The 17972-nt window shown below is 42.4% G+C and overlaps 1 protein-coding gene across 41 annotated transcripts in view; it reads left to right on the forward strand.

Moving 5' to 3' along the window:
• Positions 1 to 17972, forward strand: part of SORBS1 (sorbin and SH3 domain containing 1) — a 109882-nt gene that overhangs the window by 35521 nt on the left and 56389 nt on the right. For 31 of the 41 annotated variants that reach the window (XM_084526717.1, XM_084526739.1, XM_084526706.1 and 28 more), the window contains exons 2-7: positions 7014 to 7069; positions 9079 to 9144; positions 11173 to 11268; positions 15069 to 15188; positions 16783 to 16809; positions 16945 to 17060. In XM_084526717.1, the coding sequence (XP_084382843.1) occupies positions 7014 to 7069; positions 9079 to 9144; positions 11173 to 11268; positions 15069 to 15188; positions 16783 to 16809; positions 16945 to 17060 (481 nt within the window). The remainder of the gene's footprint in view (positions 1 to 7013; positions 7070 to 9078; positions 9145 to 11172; positions 11269 to 15068; positions 15189 to 16782; positions 16810 to 16944; positions 17061 to 17972) is intronic. The other 10 variants (XM_084526745.1, XM_084526719.1, XM_084526707.1 and 7 more) reach the window with 3 other exon arrangements.

Here is a 17972-nt window from a genome sequence, read left to right on the forward strand (position 1 = left end):
ACACACACCTTGTTTGCACTGTGCTGGCTCAGTTAATTTCAGATATTGCGTGAAGAGGCTTGAATCTTCCCTCTGTGTGTAATAGGAGTATCAGCTATATGGCTTGCAAGGTGTAGCTTAGTGTTTGTTTGTGCAGAGCTTGAAAACAGCTGGTGCGAGCAGACGTTGGGAGTAAAAATTGTTCGATATGGGTGCCAGTGTGAGCATTCAATACCAGTGCAACTCTTCTGCCTTACACAACTAGGAATCCCAGAACGTATCTGGGTTTGTATAGGGTGATCTGTAGTATTAAAATTATCTGCTTTATATGTCTGAGACACACAAGAATCTTTTCTCTACAAACATCTCACAAAAAAATAGGCTAGTGTGGATCTGAACTTTGTGACGCTAGTCAGTCTCTAATTGATATTTCTACTTAATGCAACTTCCACTTATTTACTACTTCACTGTTTGGGAGCATATGACAGCAGTGAAAACAGCCATTGTAGTCTTTACTATACAAAACCATGCAAGGGAAGCTGCTGGATGTTGTTTAGATGATCTAATTAATTGTATTTACAGAATGCCATTCACTGTATTAAATGCGATGTAGTGTATGTGTGCCCCTCCATCCTGTGGTTGGCTGAATAGATCCATTGTTATACATAATTAGGGCTTCTGGAACTTGGGTTTGTTTATTTACAGCAATTGTTCAGCAGAGACACAAGTGGCCCCATATCAGAGGTGTACACAGAGCTGAGTGCAGCACACAGCACCCCAGCTGCACAGAGCGTACAATCGGTCTCAAACCAGATGGAACTCAATGAACCTTCTGTTTCTTCCAGCTGAAGTGTAAAACCAGCATCCTCGTGGCTAGGTGTGGTCACTGCAGATTGCCCAAAAGATTTCCCTTTTGTAGAAAGGTAAATCTGGCACTGAATTAATTTCCCATTATTAACTGTAAATTGCGGTTTCAGTAGTTACATGTGCCCTGCTTGAATTCCTGTGTCTCAGTTAAGTGTCCTGAACTGTCCCAGGTTGTGGCAGGCTGTTAAATCATTTGCTGCTTTCCCTCTGGAGCTGGCAATCTGAGAGCTGTGCCCAGAGTTCCCATGCACAGGCTGCACATGAGGTGTTAGCATACTTATCACAGATAAATCTGAGCAGAAAAGCCCATTTCTAATGTTCTCAGATGCCGTGCCTTGGATCTCCTGCTAAAATGAGTACAAGACTTTAAAATATTCCAGATTATTTTTTTTCTTTCTGAATCTGTGATGTACTATGAGCTGCTTGGGCATATAGGTGTGACACAAAAGCATTTGTTTCTTTAGTAGGCACAGATGATGCCCAGGCTGCAGCTAATGTCACTGTAATCTCAGCCACAAAATACAAAAAATAAAGGGTGGTCATGGCAGACTCAGGAGGAAGTCGAAGCCCAGTTACAGCGCATTTAAAAACCTATTGTCATAAGAAGAAATGTTTTTGACTGGAAAGCTGCTGATAAGAGCAGTTAACTTATTCAGAGGGAACCAGTGACCCACTGCATGTCAAGTTACTCATTTGTCTCCTCTGTGCCAAACAACCCTCTGGACTGCTGTTTTACAAGCCCTGGATCTGTGGCTGAGCAGAAGGCTGATGGCTCACTCAAGCAGGAGCCACCTTTGAGCCCCGAAACCCTGCAGGTATAAGCCCTCATCACTTAATGAGGGTTCAGCAACTGATGAAATTTTTCCAGTCTGTTTCTTTACAAGGGAGGTCCCTGTAGACATCAAGTCACTGTCTGAACTAGCACTGATCGTAGAGCTGTGTCTAGTAGGCAGGCCAGAATTAGAGTGGACCAAAGAAGCTGATCTGCATTTTAAACCTTGCCTTTTCAGCTCTTGGGCGTGCCAGCTGTAGGCTTTGCTCTGATTCTGTGATATTAAGCAGAGTTTAGGGTTTGGACTGCCAACCTTTTAAAACCTACTGCTGTTTACTAGATTTTAATGAGCTGGATGACAACATGCAGACCAGTTGCTTTGGAAACATTTGTTTATGGGTTTGTGAAATGAAGGCTCTGAGGTGCAATCTCTTTCTGAAAATGCATGGAGAGGGGAGCACACATGCTACTGAAACAGAAAAACAATGTTCATGCAAAACAGTGGAGTGCTAGCTGTTTGTAAACTAAATTTAGGCTGCAAGTCAGAAACTTTGTTCCAGCTACAAGAAAGGAGTTGCGGAGGCAGGCCATGTTACCAGTTTCAAGCTGGAACTTGAAATGTTCCTGCCCAGGATTGTATGACACAGTTGCCTGCAATAGCATGGGAGTAGGCTTTGATGACCCCGGAGATCCTTTTCTGCCCTGTGTTCCAAAGTGATGACCTTGAACTCAGTTCAACTCAGGTTGTTGGTAAATTTTGTTTACTCTGAAGTTGGTGACTGGAAGATGACTTGATTCAAAAGCATCTGATTTCTTAAAGCCACATCTCCTGGTTTACATTTCCTATTTGACTTTTCTTATCTATGCAGTGACATGTTACTGCTAAATTGCACAAAACTTGGCACATGCCCCAGATATACCCATTAGGAAGAAAACAAACAAGCACCATATTAAAAAAAAAAAAAAAAGACAGCGATACTGCATATGAAATGTGCTATGCTTGTTTATTCCAACAGCTGTAAGTTCAATTATTTATAAGAACACACTATTTCAGCTTGCATTCAGTGCTGCCATTTGTTTCATGTAGCTGAGCCTTTGCTGCTCCCGCTTTGCTGTTTTAACACTTGCTGAGGAGTGTGGGGCGGCTGTGTTGTTCAGAATCAGTATGACTCTTCTGTGTACTGCTTATTCATAGTCCTTTCATGGCATTTATTCTTAGGAGCATAATGTCTTCTGAAGGAATGACAGAATGTTCTTTAACTCTTAAAATAAAAATGACAGCCAACATGTTTCTCTTTTATCTCAGGATAAGAAAATAATGATACTTAGAGATGATTGCATGGGTTAACCTGCAGCTGCCTATTAGATGCTAGTTATTTTCTATTGCCACATTTCACATGACAGAGTGTGAGAGGTGGAGCAGAGATGTACTTTCCAGAGACTTTCTTTAAACAGAACCTCCTGGTAGGAGACACTGGCTGCAGCACAGCCCTTTGCCTTCTTTCCAGCTTTGGGAACCCATGTTGCCAGCACAGCTGGTTGAGCAGAGCATCTGGATCAGAAACACTGGTGACAATGTGAAAAAGGGTCTGAGCCAGGGACTAAAAGACTGAGTGCCATCAGTGATGTACAAAATCTGACGAGTTTTTGTGATTGCCAATCCTCCCTTAAGTCTGAAAGTCTCTCATTTTCCTAAAAGCCTTATCTCATAGATTATTTATAGATAAGTTTTTTTTTTTCCTTTAAAATGCAGCACTAAACTCTCAAAGCTCTTGTACATGGAGAGAAACTTTTGCAAATATAAAAACTCAAAACTGAGAAGCTAACATAGGAGTCTGAGTCTCAGGGATTTAAGGGGCCTGTCTGATAAATCTTGAATGCTTGTGGTTAGCAATTGTTTTTAAATCCTAAGCAAGTCATCAAAGCTATCAGTAACAAGAGTAGAAACCAAAGGAAATTACTCTTCCCCACATGTACATTAGACCACCGAAAATAACCACCGCCTGTGACTCTTAGCTGAGATACCAGTGACTTAAGAGCGTGTGTCCTTACTTGGGACTATTAATGAGCTGTTTGTTACCTCTGGCCATTGCAGGGGGAGTACTTGAATGTTTAGAGCATGTGAGATAATCCAGAGACATGTTGCACAGCAGTAGTCACCACTTATCTGCATTCCTCCTAAATAGGGCTCTAAATCCGCTGTGCTGTGTTTCCACACCAAGTAGGGAAGGAGCTGCAGCCTTCGGAGAAATGTGCTGGGGTGAAAGGGAGGAAGGAGCCGTTGAACATCTGCCTAGATGTACGAGGGAACTGGCAAGGAGCTGGTGGACATTAAGTACAGACACTGGCATCTTCAGGACTACAGTCGCTGGCATATGCCCTTAGGAATTCATTACCTTTCATTGTGTTTTGAATGTTTGCAGCTTTGAAACCGTTGTTGCTACATCTGTCATATTTCAGGAAAGGCATGAAAGCCTGGCAAGGAGACAGGGGACTGCTGGTTACGTCAGGGAGCTGGAAGGACATACTTGGGTGATTTTGTGTGTGTGTGGTTTGGTTTTTGTTTTGTGTGATCTGGCAGTACCAGTTTTCAGTTTAAGACTGACACAAGGGATCTGTTTCTGGTTCCTTTTGAATGGCTCGGTTACGAGGTGTGGGTGAGCATACTGCCCATGTCTATGGGACTGGCTTGGCTGTGTCTACAGGAAGTTCTCTAGAGCAATTGGGAGCAGCACATGCTTCCAGATCCATCCCTTTTGCAGCCCGTGGGCAGGCTGTCTGGCTAACCTGGCAGAGATGCTTTGCCCAAGGATGCACCACCCAAATACTCACAGAGCACTGACCTTGTGTGTACATCCCCAGGTGCTAGAGGGCAGCACTTTGTGGGGGCCATGGAGCCAGATGTGCTGTCTGAACCATATGTCTGGTCCCAAGAGCGGCCTTAGGCTACTCCATAAAATACAACGTGGATGTAACAGCACTTCAGTGTGTGGTTTAGGTTAAGCATGTGGGAGACAAGTAGGAATAACTCCGTGTCCTGATGCAAAAAGGCACTGAGGCATGTTCTCAACTTCAAACATGCACCATAATTTCCTCAATCTAAACAGCAGGTATTTCTACCTGTGTGCAGTGAATCTGCACAAAGAACTGCAAGTGACCTAAATCAACTTTAAAATCAACTTTAAAACTGAACCTCTGGAGTTACAGGAGTTGAAGCACTCTGGATTGCTTATGGTACTCCCCAGCCCTCTGAATCCATTCTTTGTATGGGAACCTGTGTTAAGTGTGCACTCACTGGAGTGCTTGAGCAATGCTGATTGGTTTCACAGTTAATGAATGCTGAATGCTTGTTATTTTAATTGAATTCTGAAATCACTAGCAAGCATGGGGATATGTAGAAAAATCATTTTTCTGCATCTAGTACCAATGAGTTTGTACACCTTCATTTAATTTTAGAAAGCTTATTTCTTTAAATGCAACTTTATTTTTAATCTCAGATCACTTTTTATGAGAAAGTAGTTTGTTCTTCTAAGGTGAAATAATTGAGGTTTATAGGTGTGGGGTTTTTTGGCCTCTCCTCAGTCTCCTTCAGTCTCCTCTGCTCTAGGCCGAACAAGCGAAGTGACTTCAACCACTTCGCATACATTTTGCTCTCTAGATCCTTCACCATCCTTGTAGCCCTTATTTTGACACTGACTGATAATTTTATACTGCGGTGCCCAAAACTGCACACAGTGCTCCAGGTGAGGTTGCACCAGGACAATCACTTCCCTCAGCCAGCTGGCTGTGCTGTGCCTGCTGTACCCAGCATATGGTTGGTAGAAACCAAAGACAGATCCTGTATTGGCAGACGAAGTAGGGCAGCGGGCCTTTAAGTTTCTGTTCAGGTGGTTTGAGACTGTACCCCCTGAACCCACACTGTGTTCCGGTGGGATCAGCTTCAAGTTGGCTGTGTCTTGCTGAGCCTTCCCTGGCCCACAATATATATCTTATGTGGATATTTTAATGAATAAAATAATTCAGTGTTGGTAGCTCTTCCTAGAGTGACGTGCCTGGAGCCCAGGTGTTGGCTAGTTTTACAGACTAGTCCGTTACTATATCTGTTTGTTTAATTTTCTTTCCTTTTTGAGTATCTGTTGAACATGCTCATTATACTCTGGCTGATACAAAATGAATACTGGATAAGAATGGGGGGATTTCAGGCAAAAGGGCAAATTTACTTCCCTGAAGACAATTTCTATCTCTTACAATGCTGTATTGTTGATTCCAGTTCTAGTAACAGGAAAACAAGTATCTCCGATTCTCTTCTTCAGCTTCTTAGCAGCTTGGAAGGAGAGAAGGTGGGGAAGGTGTTGTATCCCCTTTCTCCCATGTTTCACAGATTAGTGTCTTTTGGTTATGCACGATTGCACGGCTTGTGATACCTACTCCTATTCATGCCCTGGGATGCATTTAACTACCTGGAGTCACTCTTGCTCTCTTTAGTGCTTTTTTTTTTTTTTTTTTTTTTTTTGAAGTCAAAATGAAAGGGTCTCTAGGACCTTTAGAGAGTTAAGACATCCTGGCAAACATAGACATGTTTTGTAGACATGCTGTTCTTTCACTGTCGAGACTAACATCAACAGTGTGATGCTGTGAAAGCTGTTAGGCTGCACACATCAAATCCTGCTTGGAGTGGGTACTGGGTAAGAATAGGCTCCACAGTTGTCCCCTGTAGTTTCTCAGGACTGAAAATTGACTTTTCCAGTCCCAGGCTGATAGTTTTTCCTCTCGGGTTGGTGATTTCATTGCCTTTGGTTCCAGGAGGATTAAAGCTTCTAATTTTAAGTTTCACGTACTGGAGTTTGTTCCTAAAGATACCAGTAGCACTGCAGGACTGGAAATGGTTAGCATAGAAGTTAATATGCATTTCTACAAATGTTTCTTCTTCACTGTAACATCTTCCAGAGGAGTGGCTGACTTTGATATGAGCAGCAGATTGTCTTGAAATCTGGCAGTGGCCTAAGCTGAGGGTTTTAGCTTAAAGATGGTCTCACTATGATTTTTTTTTTCTCCCTGAAAGTGATACACTTCATATGTTAGAAGCTAACCAGACTTGTAATTTTCCATATATAGACTTATGCTTTAATCAGTATCTCATGATTTGGTGTTGAGGATTCACTTTAAGGTTTGAAAGTAGTGCCTCTAATTGGGTGGAAATACTCATCAGTTTCTGATGATTATGAATAAAAATTGTAACTGCTGACTGACATAAATTCGTTTGGGTTTTGAACTAAATTTCTTGATGAAACTACAATTCTTACCTTGACTTTTGTAATGATTGTTCAGCATCATATCTACTACTGCCCGGGCAGGCATGAAAGAAATTAACCATTCTGTCTTTCACTTTAAACAGAGATAAACAAAATCCAGAAGTGAAAAGGGCAAGTCCCTCTGCCACAATGAGCTCTGGTAAGTCTGTTATTTTCTATTTGCAATCATTAGCCTACCTCTTTATATTCTTTTATTCTTCTTCTGTATCTTGGCAGGCAAAGCCCTGGCATCACAGAATGGTTTGGGTTGGAAGGGACCTTATAGACCATCTAGTTCCAACCACCTTGCCTCAGGCAGGGATGCCACCCACTAGGTCAGGTTGTCCAGGGCCCTATCCAACCTGGCCTCAAACACCTCCAGGGATGGGGCATCCACAACATCTCTGGGCAACCTGTTCTAGTGCCTTACCGCCTGTGGAGTAAAGGATTTGCTACTAACATCTAATCTAAATCTCCCCTCTTTTAAGTTAAAAGCTGGTATCCCATGTCCTATCACTACACTCCCTGGTAAAGAGTCCCTCTCCAGCTTTATTGTAAACCCTCTTCAGGTACTGCAAGGCTACTATAAGGTCTCCCTGAAGCTTTTTCTTTGCCATGCTGAACAACACCAGCTCTCTCAGCCCTTTCTCATAAGAGAGGTGCTGCAGCTCTCTGAGGAAAATCTCAGGGAACCTAACTATTGGAGAAAGAATGGGGTGGCTTCTTAATAAATAGTGTCCTGGATTGACCTTTGCTGTGTTAATTTGGCTTATAAAGCTCAAATAACTAGAAATATTTTGAGACAAGGTAGGTCCCTTCAGCTTCTTTTACTTTGTAATACAAGATTAGAATTCAAAATTATTGTGACTACTTGAAAAAATAAAAGATCTGAAAGAATTGGGTATGTTTTAGTAGTGGTGAATGCAAAATTTGACATCTGGACAAGAAAAATCAGCTGCTCAAACAAAAACAAGGGAAGAGGAAATGGGGCTATTTGGCAAGAGTAAAACTGCTGGGCTTGTCTAGGTAACAGGCAAGCCACAGTGAAAAACTAAAGCAGACACCATACTGAAATGCCATATGTAGGACCCATGGAATAATATTCTCGACTGATTTTAGCACTTTATCATGTTTCAGCGGGGGTATCATGTCCAACGTTTAGCACCACCTTTTGATAAAAACATGAACCATTTGGAGACAGCCTAGAGGAATTATAGAAAACTAATCAGAAGTCTGAAAAACACGATCTGGGAATTTGAATTAAAAGTTGCTAAGACTTACAGCTTGTAAAACACTGGAGTAGACTGCTGTAGGGTAATACCATAAGTTGGTAAGAACTGTTTAGCCAAATGTTTGTCAGCAATGACAGAGGTAGAGTTGTTTCTGCCGTGGGTCAGGAATAGAGCATTAGATGACTTTTGCAGGTTCTTTCCAGCATTGTCTTCTGTGTTTCTCTGAATTCACAAAAGCCAGTTTTATTCATGTCAGCTGAGGACCCTGCAGGCTCACATCTCTCTTTTTCCATAGAGAACATTGTGATCTTTATATTGGCCCTGAGTTCAGCAAATGTTTTCTCATTAAGCTGGATTTCACATTAAATTTCCTTCAAATCTCATATTTGAAGTGGTGCAAAAGAGTTATCCCATCAGCTTTAAGAAGCAAGGCTTCAGTGTGAAAGATACTTGTAGCAAAAGGTGGCCGTTCTCCTCGTTCCCCTTGGGCCCCAAAGTCAGTAGTTATTGGGAAATTGCAAAGCAGTCCGGAGTGCCATAATGCAGCATGCAGCTTGAGTACTGGGGATTGCGGGCCAGCTCCATTATCTTTGGGTTTCTACACACATCTGGCTGATGCAATAGTGAAGAGTATTTGCTTTTTCTGTGCTAGAATGTGCATGTCCCATTCAGAGCTGGAACACCACTGAGCTGGGTGCAATGTGCACGTATAGAGAGAGTCCCCGTTTAAAAGAGGCTGCAGTCCAAGTAGGCGAAGAGGAAGGCAAAACAGAGCTGTCATCCGAGGGAGATCTGTCTCCAAGCAACATCTCCTGAGACAGTAGGAATAACTCCTAGCTCCTGAATCAATAGCTCTGGCCCATGGCATAGTCCGATGTTAAATTCAGTTGCAAATACTTTAACCCAGAAATAATCTGTTTCTTTGTTTGTCTTGCAGAACACAAAGAAATTGATGTTGCAAAAACTGTTGTGAATGGGCTTAGCAGCAATGGACAGGAAAAAGGTGGGTTAAGAGCTTCAGATGCACCTCTGCAGCTCCCCCTGCATGTCAACTGAGTGATGTGGTTGACTTCCTGGGCATTCGCTGCAGCAGGAGTTTCCAAATTTAGTTTGCCTGGCGACTGATACAAGAAAGGCTTTGTTCTGCAGCATGCCAGCAGCATTTTTTAGCTGAACAAGTGTTCTTTGTCTCTTAAGTAACAAAAGGTGGCAGGCTAGATTTGCATCTTTGTATATTTCCAGTGCTGTTTTGAAGAAATATGTGCACTGCTTGTGTTAATTGTCACCACCTGAGAATTCATATTTCAGTGTGTTTAGACAGCATGGATTTTCAGGTACCTATGTATGAATCCTGTTCGTTTCAGAGGGAGGTGAAAGTTTGAGCCCAGGATTAAAGAGCTGGAACTAACTCTTTAGGTAATAAAGAAATCTGTCATTAGCAACAAGGATTTTAAATCCCAGCTTACCTGAACAAACTGGTCATCACGTTAATGTCAACAGGTCTGAAGCGTGCTTTACAGCATTTGATATTATATAGCGATGGTGTGTGTTTTGGCACAGTGGAAGTATACGAGTGTATGGGTTGGTTGTCTGCAGGGTTCATTTCCTTTCTTTTCCTTTGATGCCTTTGTATAGTGGTTAGCATTTTGACTGCTTTGTAGATGGCTGAATTCCATCAGTTACTGAGCAGAACAGAATTAAGGTTTTTCCCTAAACTGTAGACTGTTTGGAGTTGGGATCTATTGTTTTCACAGGATTTGCAGTGCTCAGGGAGAAGCTTGGAGAACAGGGTTCGATTTGGGTTCCTTTTTTTAATACAAGTGGATTTAAAACCATCTCATCAAATAAAAATAATTTTATCTGGAGTTAAAAAAAACTCTTATCAAGCTCTTCTCATATCCTCTTGCTTGAAATCCCTTTGCCAGGTTGAAATCTCTGCTTTCCAGTTTAGCCTGGGACTAGGAAGATCCCCCCAAGAGGGGGTATACACGCCATCCTGATGTCCATGCCTCCCTCAAAGTGGCCCAGCACTGAGAATTGGTGTGTTAAATATTAGTAATGTAGTTCTTGCTCCTGATTTTGCCGGCCTGAAGGAGGTGGAAAGAAGGGAAGCACCTGGCATTTTCCTGTCAATACTTGCAGAAAACTAGCAGGTTTTAAAGGAGAAAATCCTGGCTCTACAGAAATCAACAGTACAATTCATTACTCTTGTGGAGCTGTGACTTAAAAGGTGTTTATCTTGGCAGGTCTCGTTAAGCTTTACCAATGAGTAGGGTGTTTTTTGTTGTTGTTTCTAATAGTTCTACATTAGTAGCAATGAAGAGTGGGAGAGGAAGTAGCAGGTATTCTGGAGAGTTTTGAAACAATTGCTAGCACTTTGCACAGTGTAATATGGTTTCCCCCTGTGTTACTATGCCTGGCGCAATTAGTATGCAAAATGATGAAGTGCAGTAGAAATTTTTAATTCTTAAACTGATATTTTTTTCTGAACTGGGTATTTGATGCTGCACTCTGTCATGAGACTGTTTTCAGGATTATTTCATGTTTCTCTACTCTCTGTTGAACTTGTAAAGCACGTGACATAAAATCCAGAATTCATGTAATGCACTAGTTTAATTATCCACTCTGAACTTCTCAATCTGTGTTTTTTTCACTTTAACTGAGCCGTTTTAACATTGACTTAATATTTTTATTGTTTTGCATGTAGTGTGTCTCAGCAAAATGATTACACTAAAAGTTTTTGATGGCTTCTAAAAACTACTGCTTCCAGATTCTCATCCCCTGCAGCGCAGTGGCAGTCAGCAGTTAGTCAACTCAGTAAGCAGTTCTGCACACTGCATAAAACAGACACGTCCTGAATTAGGACAAGCGAAGGGATATTTTTAACGGTTGCATCAGTGCTCTCTGGACTGCTTTTGTATTTGAAATTTCCTGCTATTGTGTCTCCAAGTACATTAGAAATTTTTGTGGCATGCTTCCCAAACTCTGTTCTTCCCTTTTGGATGTGCCATTTACACTTTTGTGTTTGCAGCTGTTGATGTCCCTTTATATACACGCTCTATTTCTGCCGTTAAAATAATCCCTGTGAAGAAAGTGAAAACTTCTCCTCACCTAGTGCTGCCTACAGGTATCTTCTCCCCACCCTGGCCTTCCCCGCCCCACCCCGCGTTAGTTGGCCATCCATCATCTTTCTTTCTCTCTGTCTGTCTCCTTCTCTCTCTCTTTCTCTGCTTCACCCACATGCTTTGGCTAGTTTTCAGCTTCATCCTTCTCACTGTTTCCAGAGCTGTGGATTTCATCAGTAGGTAATAAAGTTAGCTCCTGACGGCACCATGCACTGTTCTCAATTATGCTGCTCCTCTGCAGACATAATTGTGTCTACTTGAATCTGGGATCGTAGTAAGCTCTTCTACTAATGCTTGGTTATGAATGATATTGTTAGTACAGCCTCATTGTGAAACGAGCTCCTGATGAATCAAAGAATATTTCCTGCCTATCTTTTAGTTTTTATGAAAGTAAACAGACATCTGTGCGCACGCTGACTTTATCCATGTAAAGAATCTGTAAATAAGGATGTCAGGCTCTGTTATACCCCCCACCCCCAAGCACATGTTTTCCTGCTAAAAGTACAAAATTATTTTTGTACTCTGCTGGATTTGGACAGTCGTGCTAGGTTAGCTGATACTGCTTGTCTCTTCTGATCTGCCACACATGTTTTGCTGTACGAAGTACAGGGCTGATGTCCTCGTGTTTGTTAACATCTGGTGGACTCCTGTAATGAGAGATCTGGATATTTGTTTTATTTTTCACCTAAATTGTGAGGGAATTCAACATCTTAGCTGTTTGTCTTCCTTTCCCAAAATGAAATAGTCTGACAACTTTATTTTCAACCCTTTTTAAAACACCCTGATTTTTTTGAGTTCAGACTTTTTTTTTTCCCCAACTCTTACTGCTTTGATTTGTACTACATCTGTAATTTGTTATATTATAGTGAAGTGCTTTGGTAGTATCCCATGAGAATTTCTATTAAATTGATTGGTTTCTTAATATTTCTATTTTGTTGAGTCACCGTTTTCAAACACAACTTCTAGTGGAAAATTCTCAGCAGATTACATCAATATCTGGATTTTTGAAAACTCAAAGTTCAGGGATGGTCAGATCTGATGAAAGAAACCCAGTCCCATCTCTTATTTTTTTTATGGTAAGCTTAAGAGACTAGCTAGTGAATGTTTTTCTTCACACCATGGTAGACCTTGTAAAAGTCTTGTTTTATGGACCCTGAAGGTTAGAACTATGCATTTGAGTATTCACTCATCAGTGATGATTTGACTATTGTTTATCCAGTTATCTCCGGAAGAATAATGAGCAGCAATATACTATTGCTGTTAATAATAGTGGCCAAGATCATACCTGACACCTCACCAAATCACAATGTATGTGCAATATTTGTTGCAAAACAGCCCAGCAAATGTGATAAAAGAAGCCTGATACAAACAGGGAGAGTGTGCAGCATTAACCAAACAAGCAAAATAGTGGAGTCAGAGCACAGGGGAGAGCTTCAGGATCCAGCTGTAGTTCAGTGCTGGTTTTTGGGTGTGGGCCTCAGTCCCTTGTGCAAGCTGCTGGTATTTGCTGTACAGCACAGGTGAAGTCTTCCATGTCCTGCTAAAACATCTCTCCTCAATCTCTGCGGAGGGGTCAGTCCCAATATTTTTTTGTATTGTCGAGGGTCCTGCCACCCGAAACTTAGTATCTAAATGGAGTACAGAAATGACAAGAGGAGTCAGGCACAGAGCACTTACTGTTTTTTTCCTGGACTAATAGTCCGTGGTCAATTCCAGGGCCCTTTTCCTCCAATATAACGGGGACACTTCTATTTTGTGGTGAGCTCTAGGTGTTGTTCTCTCTCTCTCCAGCGCATGTGAAGGGTATATAGGGGAAGAATATAGAACAACAGCAACCCTTTACTCTGTGGATGTCTGAATCAGGTGTGGTGACTCCCAGCAATATATCTATGCCTCAGTCAAAGTACTCTTGAAACTGGATTCACAGAGCTTAAACCTTGGTACTCTGGTTTGAACATGAGTCCAAAGAGTCCCGAGGCTGCGTGTTGTGCTGTGTGGATGTGAATTGTAGACAGAAATAGTGTCCTGTACAAGAGCATTTCCTAACCTTGTTCTGCATCCAGTTCTTTAGGACTTTTTCAGAAAGGATAGCTTCAGGTAGCAGATTTACGTGTAGGACTACAGGAAAAGTGGATTAAGTAGGGAATCAGGATATTTTCTATCAGTACAGCCTTTACTTAATTTGCAACATTGAGGCAGCCTCTAGAGGGGCAAAACTATCCACACAGACCTATTAAATGCTTCTCGGTCAGAGAAGTCACTTCCTATTTCAACAGCCACGTGGGTGACCTTAAAGCGTGGTCGGGTGTGTGGTATGAGGCTGAAGTTGGCATACTTCAGCAGCATTTGCTAAGTGCGGATCCGCTACCTGAAACTGCTTTTTGAGAAAGCCCTAAAGCATTGGAAGCCCAAGTAAAAGCCTTCACCATGGTGATTCCGGTGTCAGTCTTTTCCCTTACTGCTCTTGTCCACCTCTGCTCTTGGTGTTTCATTACGTTGTGGCAGTGTTCTGCAACTGTGGCAGAGGTGTTGTCATGGTCCGTAGGCACAATGTGGATGTAGTTGGGCACTGTCTTACTGATGTCAGCCAGGCGATGCAGTTTTGCAGTAAACATGAGCTGTTATTTGGGCAGCAAGCAGCAGCTTTTGCCCCCTCTATCCAGTCTGGAGGCATAACTGTCACTATAATAATACTTCCTAAAGGGCAGCTGCATTGCTCCCGGGGCATAGGGAGCTTAATCCTCACCCCGTAAAGCTAAAAATCATCATGTTGTCACTTGTGCAACACAGCACATCCTCAGAACACCTTCAGGCTCCCTGTGCATTGTCATGGTAGGACAAGCACTTCTGTTTAGGTAGGTCAAAATGAGAAGTCTGGCAGCTGCAGGGGCAGTAATAGTGCATAAGAAAGGGAGGTGATGTGTTTTGCTATGGAAGTAGCTTGGGTAAGTAAGAGTCTCTTTAGGCTTATTGTTTCTACAGATATGTTAGAGGAAACAACTCCCTAGAAAGGTTTTTAAATAAGGGTAAGAAGATAACAAACTTGAACTTCAAGGATAATGAATAGGATGACAGGGAAAAAACCCAAACCATGGACTGAAACGCACAAGGGTAAGCGTGCTCTGAAGCTGTGCTGAATCAGGCCTTAGCCAGAAAGCTGGCATGACCTGGTGTTGTGCTCCACCGGGTGATCTAAGCAGGTATGTTAAATCTCCTACTTTAGTGATTTGGGTTCCCGTGTCAAAAAGGTGCAATACTACCATGAAATGGGAGGAGATGGCAAGGACGTAGCTTGCATTGTCCTGCCGTTAGATTGTATTTGGCATAGTTGCAAGATTTTGTCCTCCAGTAGGCCTAAGAGTTTTTCAGTCCAGCACAAAAGGAATTTTTAAGGCCTTAGCATGAAAATCCTGTTGCTTTATACCACTGTGACATCCCTACAGAACCTACAGAAAAGTCTTGGGTATAATTGTGTCCTGCTAATTCATGCAAAGCAGACCAAATAAAGCAAGTGGACTCATGAAATTTGGTTCAAACACTCATGCTTTTTTTCCTCCTCTCTTAGCTCTGTTACACTGACTCAGAACTTTTTCTACATTCATCAGTTACTTGAATACAAAACTGCTTTGATTTCTCAATGCTTTAAATCCAGAGCTAATCTTCATCAACATAAACATTACTAGATCAATTCACCCAAAGACAGCCATGCTAAAAATACTCCATAGAGCTCTGATGGCTTCTAATAGCTTTCATCTAATATCTCTTTCAATGTGTCTCCTCTGGGCCTGTGCATTTCCTGTAGAAATGGATCCCACTAGAGTCTGCAGTGGAAAAGGAGCTGTGACCCTCCGGGCATCTCCAGCCTACGAAGAGAATCAGAATCTCTCTTCACCGTGTCCTCAGGATGCTGAGCAACCTGAAAGTAAGTGTAGTGGGTGCGAGGTTAACTGGAATATGTTACCTCATGGTAAGCTCATATGAGGTCAGTCCAGAGTCCTGGGGAGGTGTTGTTGTTTAACTTTTAAACTAAGACTTAAAGCCCCAGATCCTGTACCAGAGTCAGAAACCTCTTGTAAGACCCAGACCAGCAGAGGGAGATGAAGTCCTGCTGTCTCCTAGAACAGGTTTCATGACCACTCACTCTTTGTCTGTAGATTGCTTACAGCTCCCTTTCGCTGTCAGGAGCAGCAAAAAATCTCAGCTGGTTGTTATTCTTTAGTTCTGTTTTCCTGGCAGGCTCCTATCCACCTCCTTTTATCCCAAGCCAAGGTGGACCAGAAAGAGGCTGGGTGGTGCTGCTGCCACCACGGCATTCACTTGGGTTGTCAAGGCAGCAGGGATAGCATCCCAGACAGGCAGTGTCGCCACAGAGTTCTGCCATCGTTCAATAGCAGATGTGTAATTACTTAATTGTAGGAGACAGGCAAAGCATAATAAACCTGTCCAGTGTCGTGGGTCTGGCAGAGAGGATGAACTCCCAAAGGCAAGATGCTGTTAAAGGGAAAGAGGGGGGTCAAACTTGCTCCTGAAAGCAAAACACACATAATTTCTGGATGCATTGTTGTAGGAAGGGTGATTCCATTAATTCCAGCCTCAATGTGCCACTTTCTGCTCTGTCTTCTCCTCCCCCTTCTGCTCCACCTATGACCTCCCCTCTTTTCATGCTTGCCATTCCCTATTTCTTCATTCCTGCCCCCCACCATTGCCTCACTCCTTTCTGCTGATGGCTTCATAAATTTCCTGCAGCCTGAATGGCAATGAGCCTATTACTATGGAAATGAGATCATTAATACTACTTTTGCTTACTCTCTCAGTCACTTATGAAATGTACTTTGGAGCTGGAAGTCCTTTTTGCATGTAACTCGAACAGCAAAATGACTAGCAGGGGGAGAGTCAGTGGGGAAGAACCCAGTGGGAGGTGGGTAAATAGTTGATGAGACTAAAGCATCTGTCTGCAGGGACTCGGTTGTAAAGTGACGTTGTATTTTATTTTTTTTTAATCCTCTTCACATGCATGCCCTTAGTCATCAAAACCTGATCTGTTTGCTGGCAGTTCTCTCCCCCTGTTAATCATACACAGTGATGTTGACAAGGGTAGATATCTCTTCATAGGCTGTATTAGGGCTGAATACGGGGTCCCTGCATTTCCAGTAATGTGTGGTGTTTGGACTTAAAAGCTTCAGCTTTAGAAACTAGCTAGCTGGGCTGCCTTTTTGCCTCTGAAATAAGAATGTCAATGAACAATTGTTTCTTCATTGCTCTGAATGAATTGCCTTGTGTTTACAAAGGTCAGAAACAAGGAGGGCATCATGTTTAGGACTGGTCTCTATGGTAATTAGGCAGCCCTGTCAGAGAGCATTTTATGTGTGAAATGAAGTAATTTGACTCTTAACTTCAGTTGGTACATGTTTTCTGTAAATGTAACAGTTTATTTCTTCCCCCCCACCCCTTTCTTTTCCTTTATGCTTATCCTCCACCCCCATCTCTTCTGTCCCTCTTTTCTGTGAAATGCCTAGGTCTGGAGCCAGAAAACACAGAAACAGGTACAAACATTGGCTGCATTTGTTGTTGCTTTCTTGGAAGTATTTCTTGTTGACTGGAAAAAAATCCCCTCCTTTCACTCATTCTGTAGCTGGAGGGAATCCTCTGTGATCTGACTTGTTTCCTTCTGCTTCTAGATGACTGGAGGTCATCATCTACTACTGATGCCAATGGGGATGCCCAACCGTCTTCTCTGGCTGCCAAGGGCTACAGGAGTGTGCGTCCAAACCTTTCCTCAGACAGCAAGCCACAGGTAAGCCTTTCTTCTGCGGCTCTGAGGGTGATCTTCTGGGTTCAAGCACTCATTTCATGGTCAGGAGTCCTGGGTTGAACTCCAAGCTTTGCTGCAGACTTGGGTAAGTTGCCATGCCTCAGTTTTTCCTACCTGTCAAATGGGGACAACGCTGATGTCAGCAGAATGCTGTGGAGCTTTTGTGTTCAGACAGACCGCAGTGTTTCCTTGGTGGATGAAGAAGGATAACAATGCTATTTCTTTGCACGAAAAAGGTGAAGTAGCCATCTATTAGTCTGTCTTTTGTGTTGGTTTATTTCCTGCTGCAGGCTGAAAGCAAAGTTAGACAGGGTGTTAAAAACAAGTTACTGGGGAAATACCCTTCAGTTTTAATGCTGTAACTGATACAAGCCTTCTAAGGCTATCAAGGGAAAGGTTATTTGAACCCTAAGATAAATGGCTGAAATGAATCTATTAAAAGAGGTGTAACTTCATCCTTTTTCTTCTGGGTGGTTGGTCTGTAGAGAAGCAGTCTGATGAGGAAGCCCTTTGTTAGAAGCTGCTTTCTTGTATGAAATGGAGTCTCTTGGAAGTCCCTTTGTCTCCTAGCAGGGTGACTGCTCCCATCATCAGGGACCTGTAGCAATGCTACAGAACAGACACCGTTCTTGAAATTGTAAGTGAAAGTGGAATATGGCACAGCTCAGAAGATGATGGGGAAGGGAGCTGCACCCTAATGAAGAGATCCATTTGCTGTCTGATATTTACAGCTGTAGTCGCTTACTGATCTTGTTGATGAACAGACAGAGCACTGATGCAGTTGGTAATTCTTACAGAAGTCACAAGGACTATTGTCTGAACAGAGATGAAATGGAACAAAATGGAAAAAGGAAATTGCAGGTAGTAAATTAGTATTTCCTGATACCATACAGT

This window comes from Aythya ferina (assembly GCF_964211825.1).
Source record: "Aythya ferina genome assembly, chromosome: 7".
Classification (NCBI taxonomy): Eukaryota; Metazoa; Chordata; class Aves; order Anseriformes; family Anatidae; genus Aythya; species Aythya ferina.